We start from the raw sequence: 17,605 nt of genomic DNA, 5'->3' as shown, positions 1-17,605 counted from the left end.
TTATTTTTCTCTCCACTTCCATGTTTGCAGTTCAAAATTTCTTCACCAGCTTCCTTTACCAGGAATGCTTAGAAGTTTGCTACTTCACTAAAGATCCATTTTTCCCCTTAGCACAACACTCAATTATTCTTGATCCATATTTTTCTGCCCTACAGAATATTATATTTTATAATCTCCACTCTTTCATAGATGCAGCTGCTAAATTTTGTGTGTTCCTGTTCTACTTGATATTTGAATACTTTTTCTTCAGCTTCCTGAAGTATTGATTCTTCAGTACTGGATTCTGGATTTTGGCCATGACATTGTAGCAGCAAGCACCCTGGCATACACAGGAAGGCCTGTTGTGCACAGGTCCTTACATATGCTTTTCTAAAAGGAAAGCAACTTTTGAGGGGTAAACAATCTTCTTTAATCATATATACTAACAGATAAAATAGAAGCAGAGAAATAAAGACCACCAGACAGGGCTTCTAACTGTCTGACCATAAGCAATACATACATCACAGATCAATAAACAGATCCAGCTGTCTGACCATTACATACATACATAGTCATCAGAGAGAGAAGTATCAACATCTGGGTTTTCAAAGCCAGGGGGCTCCTTGACACCTACCCAGAGTCTCATCTGGTACACAAACCTTCTTCCAAAGAGTAAGCCCCAAAGCATAACCTCACCTCAAGAGTATATGTGCACTCTTCAGATCTGGAGGGCATTATGACTCTCATAACCCAGTACCTCATTAATTAACAAAAGGTGTGGATCTTCCTAAAAAACAGCCCTCCTGTTATCAAACTCCCTTATTGGACTCTAGGTAAAGCTTATTAATGGATGGGGAAGATCTTTAACTCTAATTAACATTTCTGGGAGTTCCTTGGGCTTCCCTCAGGAAGTGATTGGTGGAGTCCCTATATTTTCACTTTGCCCCCTGGTTCTAAAGTACCTGGACATTTTTATTTCATGAACTTCTGAAATATGACATCCAGTCTTTTCTTTTGATATAGCTCTCAGGTAATCCAATGATTCTTAAACTATCTTTGCTTGATATGCCTTCCAGTATTAGTTATTTCTTTTTTTTAATTGAATTATTATATTTGTTTTCAGTGTTCAACGATCACTTCCATATATCTTAGATTTTTTTCCACTCCTTCCCCCTCCCTCCGCCCTCCCTCCCCATTCCCTCCCTGAGATGGCATACAATCAAGGCGTGTTGCATTGAAGAATTGTGAGAGAATCATAAAGCAAAACATAATACAAACGAAAATGGTCTCTTTCTGTCTGCAATCCAATTCCATAGTTCTGTCTCTGGATGTGGAAGGTGTTTTGCCTCAAGAGTCCATTGGAAATTTTTAAGTGCATGCATGTCAATAAAGTACTAAGTCTACTAGTAACTTTCCTCCCACACTCTGGTTGTTGCTGTGTACAAAGTTCTCCTGGTTCTGCTCCTTTCACTCAGCATCAATACTTATAAGTCTTTCCAGGCTTCTCTGAAGTCTTCCACATAGCACAATAGTATTTCATTACATTCATATACCATAACTTGTTTAGCTATTCCTCAATGGATAGGCAACCCTTTGCTTTCTAGTTCTTGGCCATAACAAAGAGAGTTGCTATAGATATTTTTGTACATGTGGGACCCTTTACCATTTCTGTAATCTCTTTCAGAGAGTCCCAGAAGCGATATTGCTGGGTCAAAGGGTATGCACATTTTTGTAGCCCTTTGGACATAGTTCCAAGTGGCTCTCCAGAATGGTTGGATCAGCTCACAGCTCCACCAACAATGAATTAGTGTTCCAAGTCTCCTACATCTTCTCCAACATTTCTCATCTTCCTGTTTTGTCCTGTTAGCCAATCTGATAGGTGTGATGTGGCATCTCAGAGTTGTTTTGATTTGCATCTCCCTAACCAGAGTGATTTAGAGCATTGTTCCATATGATTATAGATAGCTTTAATTTCTTCCTCTGAAAGTTCCCTGTTCTGATTCTTTGACCACTTATCAATTGGGAAATGACTTGTATTCCTGTACATTTGACACAGTTCTCTATATATTTTAGAAATGATGCCTTTATCACAGAGAGTAGTTGCAAAAATTCTTTTACAGTTTTCTGTTTCCCTCCTAATCTTGATTGCATTGGGTTTGTGCAAAAACTTGTCAATTTAATGAAATCAAAATTATCCGTTTTGCACTTCATAATGTTCTCTATCTCTTGTTGGGTCATAAATTCCTCCATTCTCTATAAATCTGACAAATACACTATTCCTTGCTCCCCTAATTTGTTTATAATATCAATCGTTACGCCTAGATCTATATCCATTTGGACTTTATTCTTGTGTACAGTGTCACGCATTGGGCTATGCACAGTTTCTGCCCTGTTATCCAGTTTTCTCAGCAATTTTTGTCAAACACTGAGTTCTTATCCCCAAACCTGGAGTCCTTGGGGTTATGAAACAGTAGATTGCTATATTCATTAACTACTGTGTCTTGAGTACCTAACCTGTTCCACCTGTTTACCCCTCTCTTTCTTAGCCGGTACCAAGTGGTTTTGATGATTGCTGCTTTAAATATTATTTGAGATCTGGTAGGGCTAGGCCACCTTCCCTAGCATTTCTTTTCATTAGTTGCCTTGAAATTCGAACCTTTTGTTCTTCCAGATGAAATTTGATATTATGTTTTCTAGATCCAGAAAATAATTGTCTGGTAGTTTGATTGATATGGTACTGAATAAGTAAATTAATTTAGGTAGCATCATCATTTTTATTATATTAGCTCAGCCTGCCCACGAGCAGCTGATATTTTTCCACTTACCTAGATCCAACTTTATTTGTGTGAAAAGTGTTTTGTAATATTATTCATATAGTCCCTGAGTTTGTTTCGTCAGGTAGACTCCCAGATATTTTATAGTGTCTGTTGTAGCTTTAAACGGGATTTCTGTATCTCTTGCTGTTGGACTTTTTTAGTAATACATAGAAATGCAGATGATTTATGTGGGTTTATTTTGTAATCTGCAACTTTGCCAAAATTGTTTTTTATTTAAAATAAGTTTATTTATTTATTTAAAATAGGTTTTTTTCTTTGTTCTCTGGGATTCTTTAAGTATATCATCATATCATCTGCAAAGAGTGATAACTTAGTTTCTTCTTTACCTATTCTAATTCCTTCAATTTCTTTTTCTTCTCTTATTGCTACAGCTAGCATTTCTAATACCATATTGAATAACAGTGGTGATAATGGACATCCTTGTTTCACCCCTGATCTTATTGGAAATACATCTAGCTTGTCCTCATTGCATATAATGCTTGCTGATGGTTTTAGGTAGATTCTGCTTATTATTTTATGGAAAGTTCCATTTATTCCTACTCTTTCCAGTGTTTTCAATAGGAATGGGTGTTGTATTTTGTCAGAAGCTTTTTCTGCATCTATTGAGATAATCATGTGGTTTTTGTTGGTTTTATTGTTGATATGATCAATAATGCTAATAGTTTTTCTAATACTGAACCAAGCCTTGTATTGCTGGTATAAATCCTACCTGATCATAATGTATTATTCTGGTGATAAGTTGCTATATTCTTTTTGCTTACATCTTATTTAAAATTTTTCCATCTATATTCATTAGAGAAATTGGTCTGTAATTTACTTTCTCTGTTTTGGCTCTTCCTAGTTTTGGTATCAGGACCATATTTGTATCATAAAAAGAATTTGGTAGGATTCCTTCTTCCTCAGTTTTCCCATATAGTTTATATAGTATTGGAATTAACTGTTCTTTAAATGCTTGGTAGAATTCATTTGTAAATTCATCCGGCCCTGGAGATTTTTTCCTAGGGAGTTCATCAATGGCTTGTTCAATTTCCTTTTCAGAAATGGGGTTATTTAAGTACTCAACTTCCTCTTCTGTTAATCTGAGCAATATATATTTTTTGAAGTTATCATCCATCTCACTTAGATTGTCGAATTTATGGGGTATACAATTAGATAAAGTAATTTCTAATTATTTTTTTTTATTTCCTCCTCATTGGAGGTTAGTTCACTCTTTTGATTTTTGATACTGGTAATTTGGTTTTCTTCTTTCACTTTTTTTTTAACAAATTGACCAAAGGTTTATCAATTTTATTGGTATTTTCATAAAACCAGTTTTATTTATTATTTATTTATTAGTTCAATGGTTTTCTTAATTTCAATTTTATTAATCTCTCCTTTGATTTTCATTATTTCTAATTTGGTATTTACTTGGGGATTTTCAATTCGTTCTTTTTCTAGCTTTTTCAGCTGCGTGCTCAATTTATTGATCTCCTCTTTCTCTATTTTACTCATGTAGGCTTTCAAAGATATAAAACTTTCCTTAAGAACTGCTTTTGCAGTATCCCATAAGATTTGCTATTTTGTCTCATTATTGTTATTTTCTTGAATGAAGTTGTTAATTGTTTCTATGATTAACTGTTTTTTGTTAACTGTTAATTGTTTCTATGTTTAACTCATTCTTTAGAATTAGATTATTTAGTTTCCAATTAGTTTTTAGTTTATATTTCCTTGGCCTTTGGTTACATATAATTTTTATTGCATTATGATCTGAGAAGGATACATTGACTATTTCTGCCTTTCTGCACTGGATTATGAGGTTTTTATGGCCTAGTACATGGTCAATTTTTGCATATGTGCCATAGACTGCTGAGAAAAAGGTATATTCCTTTCTATCCCCACTCAGTTTTCTCCAGGGATCTATCATATGTACCTTATGCAGAGTTTTATTCACCTCCTTAACTTCTTTCTTGTCTATTTTGAGGTTAGATTTATCAAGTTCAGAGAGGGGGAGGTTGAGGTCCCCCACTAGTATGGTTTTGCTGTCTATTTCTTCCAGTAACTCCCTTAACTTTTCCTCTAAGAATCTGGATACTATACTACTTGGAGTATGTATGTTTAGTAGTGAAATTGCTTTGTTTTCTATGGTGCCCTTTAGCAGGATATAGATTGCTTCTTTATCTCTTTTGATTATATATTTTTCTGCTTCTGCTTTGTCTGAGATTAAGATTACTACCCCTGCTTTTTTTGCATCAGCTGAATCACCAAATATTCTGCTCCAACCTTTTACCTACTCTGTGTGTATGCCCTGGTTCAAATGTGCTTCTTGTGAACAACATGTTGTTGGATTATGGTTTTTAATCCATTCTGCTATCAGCCTCCATTTTATGGAGAGTTCATTCCATTCACATTCACAGTTATGATTACTATCTGTGTCTTTCCCTCCTTCCCCTTTCTCCTTGTTTATGCTTTTAGTTCTCCCTTCCCCTCCACAGTAGTTTTAATTTTTGAACACTGCTTCCCTCAGTTTTTTCTCCCTTCTTTCAGCCCCCTTCCCTTTCAATCCCCTTTTCCCTTACTACTTCTTCTCTCCCTTTTAGCCTCCACTCCCTTTTCTTTCCCCCTTCCTCTCCTACTGCCTGTAGAGCTAGTTGCATTTCTATACATAACTGAGTTTGTTGTACCCTCCTTGAGTCCAATCAGATGAGAGTACCTCTCAAATAATGCTCATCTCCCTCCCCTCTTTCTCTGTACTGTAATATATTTTTGTGCCTCTTCCTGTGATGGAATTTATTTTTTTCTGCCTCCTCCTTTTCACATCTCCCATTACAATCCCTTTGCATCCTTAAATGATATTTGTTATCATCACATCATTTAATTTATACCCACTCCCTCTATCTATGTATATCCCTTTTATATTTCATAATAGATATTCAGTTCTGAAGATTAACAAGTATCACCTTCTCTTATAGAGATGTAAACAGTCTGCCCATATTGAGTAACAACTTTTTTTCCCCTGTTTACCTTTTTATGCCTCCCTTGAGACCTTCTGCCCTTTTCATCAGAAAGGTCTGGAAATCCCTTATTTCATTGAATGTCCATCTCCTTGCCTGAAATATTATGCTTAACTTTGCTGGGTAATTAATCCTTGATTGTAGTCCCAGCTCTTTTGCCTTATGGAATATCAAATTCCAATTCCTTCAATCTTTTAATGTAGAAGTTTCAAGGTCCTGTGTGATCCTGACTGTAGTTCCTTGATATTTGAATTATTTCTTTCTGTCTGCCTGCGGTATTTTCCCTTTCACTTGATAGTTCTGGAATTTGACAACGATGTTCCTTGGTGTTTTTAGTTTGGGGTCCCTTTCAGGAGGGGAATGATGGATTCTTTTGATGACTATTTTGCCTTCTCGATCTAGGACTTCTGGGCAATCTTTCTTGATGATTTCTTGGATGATATTGTCCAGGCTCTTTTTTTCATCATGGCTTCCTGGTATACCAATAATCCTTAGGTTTCCTCTCCTGGATCTTTTTTCCAAGTCAGTTGTTTTTCCAATTAGATATTTTACATTTTCTTCTATCTTGTCATTCTTTAGATTCTGTTTGACTGATTCTTGATGTCTCATAGATTCATTAACTTCTACTTGCCTGATTCTAATTTTTATCAAATAGTTTTCTTCAGTTAACTTTTGCATCTCCTTTTCTATCCATCCAATTGTTCCTTTTAAGGAGTTATTTTCTTGAGTTAGGTTTTGTACTTCCTTTTCCATTCATCCAGTTGTCCTTTAAATTAAATCTACTTTTTAATAAAAATTATTTAAATAAGAATATTTAATAAAAAATTTAATTTCTGTGATTTCTTTTTTCATGTTTTTAAAGTCATTGGTCAGTTTTTCTTCTATTTCTCTAATTTGGCTTTTAAAATCCTTCCTGAGGTCTTCCCAGAAGGCTCTTTGTGCTTCAGGCCAGTTCATATTCCCTTCTGAAGTTTCAGGTGGGAGTACAGTCTCAATGCTGACCTCTTTGGTATTTGTGTTTTGGTCCTTGTCCTCATGGAAAGATTCTGTAGTCTTTTCTTTTTTACTTTGCTTCTTACTCATGATAATCACCCTTATTCCTGGCTTTTAAAGTAGATCTCTGTGTCTGGGGTACAGGGGACTCTGTCTCAGAGTTCTTGTGCCTAAAACTTGAGGCTTTGTGTGTTGTGGCCTCTGGTTCTTTCAGCTAGAAGCTAAAATGCTGTAGCTTCCCTGGTACTGAGCTGGCTGGTATTGAAAAGCAGAGGCCATGTGAGATCTCTTTGGGTTTCCTCTGCAGTTACCCTGGAGCTAACTTGGTAAGTGTCAGGGAGGGGTGGTCTGGCCACAAGAGGTCTCCTCTGCTGAGCTAGAGCATAGGCAAGCTCAGTGCTTGATGATCCCGCGCTAGTGTCTTCCCGGTTACCCTGGGGTGCTGAGGCATGCATGAGGTCCTGGTGTTGGTGGTTGCTGTCTCCACACTTCCCCCCTCTCCTCCCCGGGGCTCAGGATTTTTTTCTGGTTTGCTGAGGTGGGGCTGTCTGGGACAGCTTTGATCCTGCACTGGTCCCCTCCAGCCATAACAGGAGGGACCCTCCTTAGTGATCTTCCTAATGTCACAGGCTAAGAGTTTACCCCTTCTGCTGCTCCCACTATTCCAGGGTTTTTTCCAGGGAGATATTCTCTGGGCTCATCAAGGTCAGCAAGGGGAGGGAGATAGCAATTACCAATCACTCTGCCATCTTGGCTCCCACACAGAGTATCAGTTGTTTCTGATGTGAGATATCCTACATACTCCTCCACTTTCCTCATCCCCACCCCATTATAATACTTCTTGTCTCATGAATTCAGCACCCTCTCTCTTATCTCTTCCAATACCCAGTCTTCTACTTGGGTAAGGCCCTATACCTCCTGTTCTAAGCAGTGAATCCTCTCTCCCAGACTCTCCTCCATGGCTTTTATCTTTCCTTATACTCCCCTCTCCATCATTCCAACTTCATTTCTAATATCATTCTTAAGCATTTTCATCATTTCTCCTGCAAATTGTCGTTGATTTTTTGGGGGCCAAGTTGTTTTTTTTTAATTTGAGGCTTTCCCTGTAGGTATATTAGAGTCATTTTTTACTTCTGGGTCTGTGTTCTCGGTGTATCTGACCCCACAACAACATAGTTCTTTTTTTTGGCCATTTTTCCAGCTATCTACTCCTGGTTTCTCAGCAACACTAGCCTAACCATGAGCTCTGGGTATTGGATCTACTTTCCTGGCCCTTCTGAGATACAGTATGTTGCTAGCCTAAACTGAATTCTGAGTCCCTGACTATCACTAGACATCCAAATTGCTGGCATAGCTCATATCACTGAGGACTGAATTTTGAGATTCTAGCTCCTTCCTGCTTCACAGCTTCTTCCCTGGCCACCTTCCTGTGGGTTATATCTACAATCAATGGCTTGAAAAATGACCCACTGTACAGGGAACCGAACTTCATTGTTTCCTCACACTCCAACATCCTGGCTGGTCCTCCAAACAAACTAATTTTTAAAAGCCCTGCTCAGCCTTCATTGTCTCGGAGCTTTAAATTATCCAGAATGCTCCTTTTCTTGCCTGGGTTCTCATTCTAGGCTTAAATCCCAGGCCTTGGTATCCATACTAGCACCCTTGCTTAGAATCTGTGCTTGTTCCTCCCCACCCATCCTCATTTTAGACCTGTGCACACCACCACAGGCCTCCTATTCAAATTCCAAATTTTATCTGTTTCTATCATTGTGACTGGATAACTCTTGACTTTTATGTCAACTCTCCCTTCATTATTCATAGTAACTATTCTGTCCTTTCCAGATCATAGTAATTTTCACATTGTACAATTCTGATCATGTCACTTCCAATTTCAGTGACTCCCCATTCCTACAAAACTCCAAATGCCTTAGTATCCAAGGCCTTCCTAATCTAGTTCTACCTAGCCTTTCTATTTTCAACTATGTATCATACTGTTCTACTTTATGTAATTCATACTCACTGTATCCCATTCTCCTCACTGTGCATTTGTGTATTCTGCAGCCTGCACTTTATCTACCTGATCCAGTTTCCTATCCTTTGTAATCCTACCTATCCTTCAGAGCTAAGGTCAAATGCGCCCTTTTCTACAATACTTCCCTTATGCGCTAGAGAGAAGAAATCTCTCTTTACCATGTTAGCTCCTCTGTAACACTTTTTCCATGCCTCTCCCTATATGTACATCATGTTCTAGCTTATATAATAGTTTTTTGTGCATTTCTTATTATCTCTCTAAAAATATAGGCCTCTAGATGACTCCTTAATCATCTTTCTATCCTCTAATAATACATGATACGTAGTAGGCACTTAATAAGTACGTATTGAATTGAAAGTGTAAAATATATAAGAATTTTTTTATTTCATCAATTTAGCCTTATATTTTTTGGATCAATTTTATGGAATTTAACAACGGAAACAAATTTTATAGTTTAATTTCATGAACTAAAAAACATCTGTGGCACAATGATTATCTCCCCTTTACTCACATGCTTGATCATTGTAGTCATAAGAAAAGTAAATCAAAGAGAAACACTATATTCATTTTGTTCACTAGGTCAGCACAATGGAACACGAATTTTCAATAAAGGAACATGTATATGAAATTCGTTTGAGAGAGCTGGAAGAGAGTAATCGTAGTTCCACTGTTGAATTGAGACGTCTGTTAGTAGCTCAACAGAAAGCAACCAACCGGTGGAAAGATGAAACAAAAAAGATTACAGAAGCTGCAGAAACGAAGATCAGCAACTTAAAGTAAGTCCAATATTACCTTTAGATAATCCTCCAATCCTTGGATCATTTCACACATTTTTATGGGAATCTTTAAACTTTTTTTAAAAGTCTTTTTCATCCCTTTTGGAAAAGTATATGTTTATGAACTTTGGAAAATAAAGAGAGGCAGTCTAGCCCATTCAGTAACATTTGGTCTTTTGGTAAATTGTCAGCATGTTCAACAATATATCCTCATCTCTTGGAAATCATGATTTAGAATCTCTTAGCCCTGTTTGCTAACTTGTGATAGTTAATTGATACTTCATCTTGACTAAGGAAGTACTTTAAGATGTGTTAACTTTATAATTGTTAAAAAATGCTTGTTAATGCAGAATATGGTAGTTGTTCATTCATAAATGTTGTGTAATCACTTTGTTCCTTGAATTTAGTAAAATTCTTTTTTTTACTTTTTTTTGTTTTCTTAAAGAAAACTCCATGATAATAATCTCAAGAAATTTATGTGACATTGAAGTGACTTATTTTAAAATGTGACATCAATATTTAATCACTGTATAACACAGCTCACCTGCTGTCTCTTCCACTTCATGGCTAAAATCCTTGAGAAAGATGTCTACTCTTAAGTACTTCCTCTTCCTTTTCTCTTACTCTCTTTTAGCCTAGCCCCTTTGCAATTTGGCTTCCAACTTTATCGTTCAACTGAAACTCCCTCTCTAGCTACTAGTGATCTCTTAATTTCCATGTCGTATGACTTTCTCATAAATGCATCCTTCTTGACCTCTCTACAGATCTTTATTAAGTCATGCCCGCAAATTGTAGATATCATTCAGGGATCAGTCCTAGGTCCTCTTTGCATTTCTGTTCGTGCTATCTCACTTGGAGAGCTCATCAGCTCCAGTAAGTTCAATTATAATGTCTGCATATGATTCCCAAATTGATATTTCCAGTACTAATCTCTCTACTGAGCTCCAATCCCACATTATCAACTGTCTTTTGAACATCACAGATTGGATTTGCTTGTGACTATTTCAAACTTAATATGACCAAGACAGAAATAATTATCTTTCTACTCCAGATCTCCTTTCTTCTGAGGATTTGTTGAACTTCCTTTTTATTGTGAAGGATACCACCATTCTCCATAGCCCCCAACTTTAGTGAACTCAGCTGAAGGAACTGACAGAAACCATAGGGAAAATGGAACCAGGAACAAATCTATTGTACCTAGAAAAAATAATGAAAATAGGAAAGGAGGGCAAATTGGCTTGATATGAATATTGCTGTCAAAAAGAAAACAGATTGAGATATAGTCAGAGCAGTACTTGGGGAAAAATTATGTCTCTAAACACTTTTTGTCAGTAAAAAAGAGAAAGAACAGATGAGTGAATTGGGCATAGAACTAAAAAAAACTAGATAAAAATAAAACCTCCTATTAAACATCAGAATAAAAATTCTGAAAATCAAACAAAAGATTAGCAAAATTGAAAGACCCTTCCAAAAAACTATTAAATTAATTAATAAATCTAGGACCTTTTTTTAAGAGATACTAATAAAGTAGACAAGCCGTTCACTAACCTAGTTTCTAAAAAGAGAAGTAGAAAACCAAATTACCATCATCAAAAATTTTGAAAAAGGTGAATTCACAATTAATTATGAAGTAAAAGAAATTGTTAGGAACTGTTTTGCTGAACTACATGCCAACAAAACTAGCAATCTAAGTGATATATTAATATTTACAAAACTATGAACTGTCCAGATCAACAGAACAGAAAAAAGAACACTTCAGTAGCCCTATCTTAGAAAAAGAAATTAACAAGCCATATTTTAAGTCTCCAAAAAAGAAAAAAAACAGAGCCAATGGATTCACAAATGAATTTCATGAGACATTTAAAAAACTAAAGTTTAGTACTACATAAACTGAAAAAAAGGAAAATAATGTTCCTACCAAAGTCTTTCTATGACACAAATATGGTCTTGATACCTTAGCATACTCAAAACAGAGAAAGAAAACAGCAGACCAATATCTCTAATGAATACTGGTGCAAACATTTTAAATAAAAATTTTAGGATGGTGACCATAGCAATATATCATAAAGATTATACAATATAACCATGATAATTTTTTTTTGCCAAGAGTGCTAGCCAGTTAAAGATTAAGAAAACTACAAACACAATTGACCAAACTAATGATCATAGCCAAATAACACATTGATCATGTCAATGGTCAATATCAGTAGATTCAGAAAGAAAGAAAAAAACTTTTGACATGATATAATACCCATTCTTGTTAAAAACGCTAGAACTCATAGGAACAAATGGAGCTTTAATTAATATAAGTAATAGCTATCTAAAACCAAGAGGTACTAATATCCGAACTGGGAGTAAACTAAGGGGCCTTTCCAGTAAGATAAGGGGTAAATAAAGTATGTCCATTATCACCATTACTATTCAATGTAGCCACTAGAAATGTTAGCTGTAAGAGTAAGACAAGTGAAAGAAACTGAAAGAATAATCATAGGAAGAAACAATATTATTGTTTTTTGCTGATATGATGGTTTACTTAGACAACCCTTGAGAGTCAGTTAAAACTTTCATAGAAACAATGAACAGCTTCAGGTAAGTTGCAAGATATAAAAGAAATCCACATGAATCAATAGCATTTTTATATATTACCAGGAAAATCTGTCAGAAAGAGATAGAGAGATTCCATTTAAAATAATTATAGATAGTATAAGATATTTGAAAGTGTATGTGCCAAGGTACATGCAAGAAGTACAGTGACAAAGAATTGGAAACTGGAGAGGCAGCATCAACTGGGGAATGGCTGAACATATTTATAGTATTTAAATGTAATAGAATGCTGTTGTGCTATAGAAATTGATGGAAAATGAAGTAAGCAGAACCAGAAAAACAATTTATACAATTACAACAATATTATAAAGACAAACAGCTTTGAAAGACTTAGGAATGCTGATCAACACAGTGGCCAACCACAATTCCAGGGGACTCATGATGAAGCATGTGACTCAATTTCAGATAGAGTACAGACTGAGAGTTTTCTTTCCTTTTTTTTTTCACATGGTAATGCAGGAATATCTTTTACTTGACAATGCATTTTGGAATAGCTTTTATTTTTCTTGCTTTCCAGTGAGAATAGGGGTTAGGGAAAGAATGAAGACCTGCCAATAAAATAAACTTCATTTTAAAAAAATGAAACTAAAAATGTAGATACTCTTTTAGTTCCAGTTATAGAGGAGATCTCTTATATAAGCCACATTCATCCAGGAAAAGAATGTTAACTTAAGTGGTACAAAAGTTGAGGACTAGAGCTATCAGTTTTGGAAAATGGAGACAGAGAAGAGGTCACACTAGTCCAGATAATCAGTAACTATGATCTTATCAGCCTAAGTATTTTTTTCCCAGCTGGACTTTTAGGACTTTATACAGAGGTGACTGTGAAAATTACAACTATAGGCAATATAGTGCTGTACTAAACTATAGCATAAGTAATTAGCATGTTCACACGAGGTACATAAAAGAGGTGAATTTGAGAAGCATTTGAAGAAAGTACCTATACAGCTTCTTGAACTTTTTGACCTTCAAGTCCTGAACAACAAAAACTTTCCATTCCCAGGGTACTTACTTCAGAACTCCTCACAGATGTTGCTGGTGTCAACAAAATGATATATGTTTTTGCACTGATCAGCTCATACTCATCCAGCACAGATATACTGTCAGCTTTGATTAGAATCAGTTCCAGTCTATTTAAGATACTAGAATCATTTAAATAGGCATCTTGACCCTCTATGCAGCTTATGCAGAAGCATACAGGATAGTGTGCAGCATAGTGTCACACTAAGAGAACCCTGTCCCTTACATTTCTGAAGTAGAACCAGTAAAATTTAATGGTTTCCTCAGTACCAGGGGAGTAGAAAGGAATGATTGAGACAGAAGTTTAGCAAAAGGACAAATATATTTTCAGTGCATGAGTGGGTTGTGGGATGTGCCTAAGGAATTATTCATAGGAGCCAACTCAATGACTCACAACTGTTCTGGGAAAGAATTAGAAAAATTCCTTTGTGATGAATGACGGTAGAGAACATCTCAAGAATCTGTTGGTGAATGGCATCATAAGAGATTAGCCCATACATGTCACCCATAGTGAGGGTTCTCAGGAAGAATGAAAAAATATATATTATGTTGACTGCTATGCCTTAAACAAAAGAACCAAAGTCGACCAACATACCAAAATATGTTGTTCCATATACAAAGGCTCATGATGCGCTGGATTTTTTGTTAGAAAGCTAGTAGTTTTCAATATTGGAACTGCGTAGTGACTACTGTCAGATCCCTATGACAGAACAAGACAAAGAGATGACTTTCATCTACCTAGTTGGATTTTTACCAATTTGAATGCATGTCCAAATCATCTTGGGGAAACTTGCTACTTTCCAAACGTTTATGGTGAAAGTAATTGGAGACATGAACTATCTGCAAATGGCAGTATACTTTGATGACATCATTGTCTTTGAGAGGACCTTGGAAGAATATGAGGAAAGTATTGGATCAAGAAGAGGAAAATGGCTTAAAACTTTCCATTAACAAAAGCCAATTTTGTAAAGCCTCAGAAAAATTTGTGGGTTACATTATATGTCAACAAGAGTGATCACTGACCCAGAAAATATAAAAGCATTTATAACCTGACCATATCTGAAGAATCTTTAAGAGTTAAGGAATTTTATAGGATTTGGTGGTTATTACTAAAATTCTGTTGTTGTTTTCTTTTCCTGTTGTTTTTTTAAAAGAATACTGCTGTTACTAAGCCACTGAATGGTGTCAAACATTTATTTTTTATTTTTTTTTAATTAAATTTATTTATTTAACTTTTAACATTCATTTTCACAAAATTTTGGGTTACAAATTTTCTCCCCTTTTATCCCCTCCCCCTGCAAACACCAAGCATTCTAATTGCCCCTATGACCAATCTGATCTCTCTTCTATCATCCCTCTCTGCCCTTGTCTCCATCTTCTCTTTTGTCCTGTAGGGCCAGATAGCTTTCTATACCCCTTTACCTGTATTTCTTATTTCCTAGTGGCAAGAACATTACTCGACAATTGATCCTAACACTTTGAGTTCCAACTTCTTTACCTCCCTCCCTCTCCACCCCTTCCCTTTGGAAGGCAAGCAATTCAATATAGGCCAAATCTGTGTAGTTTTGCAAATGACTTCCATAATAGTTGTGTTGTATAGGACTAACTATATTTCCCTCCATCCTATCCTGTCCCCCATTACTTCTATTCTCTTTGATCCTATCCCTCCCCATGAGTGTTGACCTCAAATTGCACTCTCCTCCCCATGCCCTCCCTTCTAGCATCGCCCCCACCCTGCTTATCCTCTTATCCCCCACTTTCCTGTATTGTAAGATAGGTTTTCATACCAAAATGAGTGTGCATTTTATTCTTTCCTTTAGTGGAATGTGATGAGAGTAGACTTCATGTTTTTCTCTCACCTCCCCTCTTTATCCCTCCACTAATGAGTCTTTTGCTTACCTCTTTTATGAGAGATAATTTGCCCCATTCAATTTCTCCCTTTCTCCTCCCAATATATTTCTCTCTCACTGCTTGATTTCATTTTTTTTTTAAGATATGATCCCATCCTCTTCAATTCACTCTGTGCACTCTGTCTCTATGTATGTGTACATGTGTGCATGTGTGTGTGTGTGTACTCCCACCCAGTACCCAGATACTGAAATGTTTCAAGAGTTACAAATATTGTCTTTCCATGTAGGAATGTAAACAGTTCAACTTTAGTAAGTCCCTTATGACTTCTCTTTGCTGTTCACCTTTTCATGGTTCTCTTCATTCTTGTGTTTGAAAGTCAAATTTTCTTTTCAGCTCTGGTCTTTTCATCAAGAATGCTTGAAAATCCTCTATTTCATTGAAAGACCAATTTTTCCCCTGAAGTATTATACTCAGTTTTGCTGGGTAGGTGATTCTTGGTTTTAGTCCTAGTTCCTTTGACTTCTGGAATATCCTATTCCATTCCCTTCGATCCCTTAATGTAGAGGCTGCTAGATCTTGTGTTATCCTGATTGTATTTCCACAATACTTGAATTGTTTCTTTCTAGCTGCTTGCAACATTTTCTCCTTGACCTGGGAACTCTGGAATTTGGCCACAGTGTTCCTAGGAGTTTCTCTTTTTGGATCTCTTTCATGCGGTGTTCTGTGGATTCCCTGAATATTTATTTTGCCCTATGGTTCTAGGATCTCAGGGCAGTTTTCCTTGATAATTTCATGAAAGATGATGTCTAGGCTCTTCTTTTGATCATGGCTTTCAGGTAGTCCCATAATTTCTAAATTGTCTCTCCTGGATCTATTTTCCAGGTCAGTTGTTTTTCCAATGAGATATTTCACATTATCTTCCATTTTTCCATTCTTCTGGCTTTGTTCTGTGATTTCTTGCTTTCTCATAAAGTCCTTAGCCTCCATCTGTGCCATTCTAATTTTGAAAGAACTATTTTCTTCAGTGAGCTTTTGAATCTCCTTTTCCATTTGGCTAATTCTGCTTTTGAAAGCATTCTTCTCCTCATTGGCTTTTTGAACCTCTTTTGCCAATTGAGTTAGGCTAGTTTTCAAGGTGTTATTTTCTTCAACAGTTTTTTGGGTCTCCTTTAGCAGGGAGCTGATCTGCTGTTCATGCTTTGACTTCATGTCTCTCATTTCTCTTCCCAGCTTTTCCTCCACCTCTCTAACTTGATTTTCAAAATTCTTTTTGAGCTCTTCCATGGCCTGAGCCCATTGGGTGGGCTGGGACACAGAATCCTTGATTTCTGTGTCTTTCCCTGATGGTAAGCATTGTCTTCCTCATCAGAAAGGAAGGGAGAAAATGCCTGTTCACCAAGAAAGTAACCTTCTATAGTCTTATTTCTTTTCCCTTTTCTGGGCATTTTCCCAGGCAGTGACTTGACCTCTGAATATTCTCCTCACACCCACCTCACCTCCTGATCCTCCCAGCCAGCGTTTGGCGTCTGAGATTCAAATGCTGCTTCCAGCCTTAGGGCTTTTGGCGGGGGCAGGGCTGCTATTCAGTGTGAGAATTAAGTTCAGGTGCTGAGGTTGGGGCAGGGCCGCCTCTCAGGCTCAGTTCCCTCAGGGGGTTTATGTACAGACCTTCCACAATGGATCCAGGCTCCCGCACGCTTGGGGAGCCCCGCTCTGCCGCCACCCCTCAGCTTCTACCTCCCGAGGGGGCCTGAGTTATGGGGGCACCCCACTCCCCTCTTGACCCGCCAAAGAGACTCTCTCACCGACCCCCGTCACCTGTGGGTGGAGGGACTTGTGCGGCCGCTGGAGATCCCGTCCCTGAAGCCTGCTCGGATCTTTTCCTCTCTGTGCCACGGCCGCAGCAGGGCTGTACTCAGCTCCCAGTCCTGGCGCCCAGTCCGCAGCGCGAAGGACCTTTTGCAAGAGGTTTGCAGGTCTCTCCGGAACAGAAATCTCCCTCGCTCCAATGTTCTGTGCCCTCTGGGTGCAGAATTCGCCGTGAGTTACTTCTTTATAGTTGTTCTATGGGTATTGGGTTCGGAGCTATGTGTATGTGCGTCTTTCTACCGTGTCAAACATTTATAATTGAGGAGGCACAGAAACAGATAAACAAGAGACACAAAATTGTCTTTAAATGAAGCCTTTGTCCTATATATAAATCCAGGTTTGGAGGGATTGGGAGCAATGTTGTACCAAGAGAATGATGGTTATAAAAAAATTAGTTGCATTTTCCTGCAAAAGTCTCACTGACAGACCTGTTAACTCATTAACAAAGTGGACTTCCTTATACTGAAATAGTTGGTTAGCTGAGAAATTCAATTGGCAGAAAGTTACCTGGATAATAACCTACTCATTTATGTTCTAACCAATGCCAAGTTGAGTGCTCTGTGTCAGATGTGGATGATAAGATTGGCCAACTAAGAATTCAGCATCTATTATCAGCCTGTCCAGCATTCAGTAAGCTAGCATTTATTAAGTGCT

At 37.1% G+C, this 17,605-nt stretch overlaps 1 protein-coding gene across 13 annotated transcripts in view; it reads left to right on the top strand.

The window, feature by feature from the left end:
- The window catches only part of SCLT1 (sodium channel and clathrin linker 1), a 264,118-nt gene that overhangs the window by 165,464 nt on the left and 81,049 nt on the right, over window positions 1-17,605 (top strand). For all 13 annotated transcript variants that reach the window (XM_072620993.1, XM_072620989.1, XM_072620996.1 and 10 more), the window contains one exon: window positions 9,411-9,607. In XM_072620993.1, the coding sequence (XP_072477094.1) occupies window positions 9,411-9,607 (197 nt within the window). The remainder of the gene's footprint in view (window positions 1-9,410; window positions 9,608-17,605) is intronic.

The sequence above is a fragment of the Notamacropus eugenii genome, chromosome 6 (genome assembly GCF_028372415.1).
Source record: "Notamacropus eugenii isolate mMacEug1 chromosome 6, mMacEug1.pri_v2, whole genome shotgun sequence".
In the NCBI taxonomy this organism is placed as follows: domain Eukaryota; kingdom Metazoa; phylum Chordata; class Mammalia; order Diprotodontia; family Macropodidae; genus Notamacropus; species Notamacropus eugenii.
The sequence above is the reverse complement of the archived record's forward strand: the minus strand, read 5'-3'. Positions and strand labels throughout refer to the sequence as shown.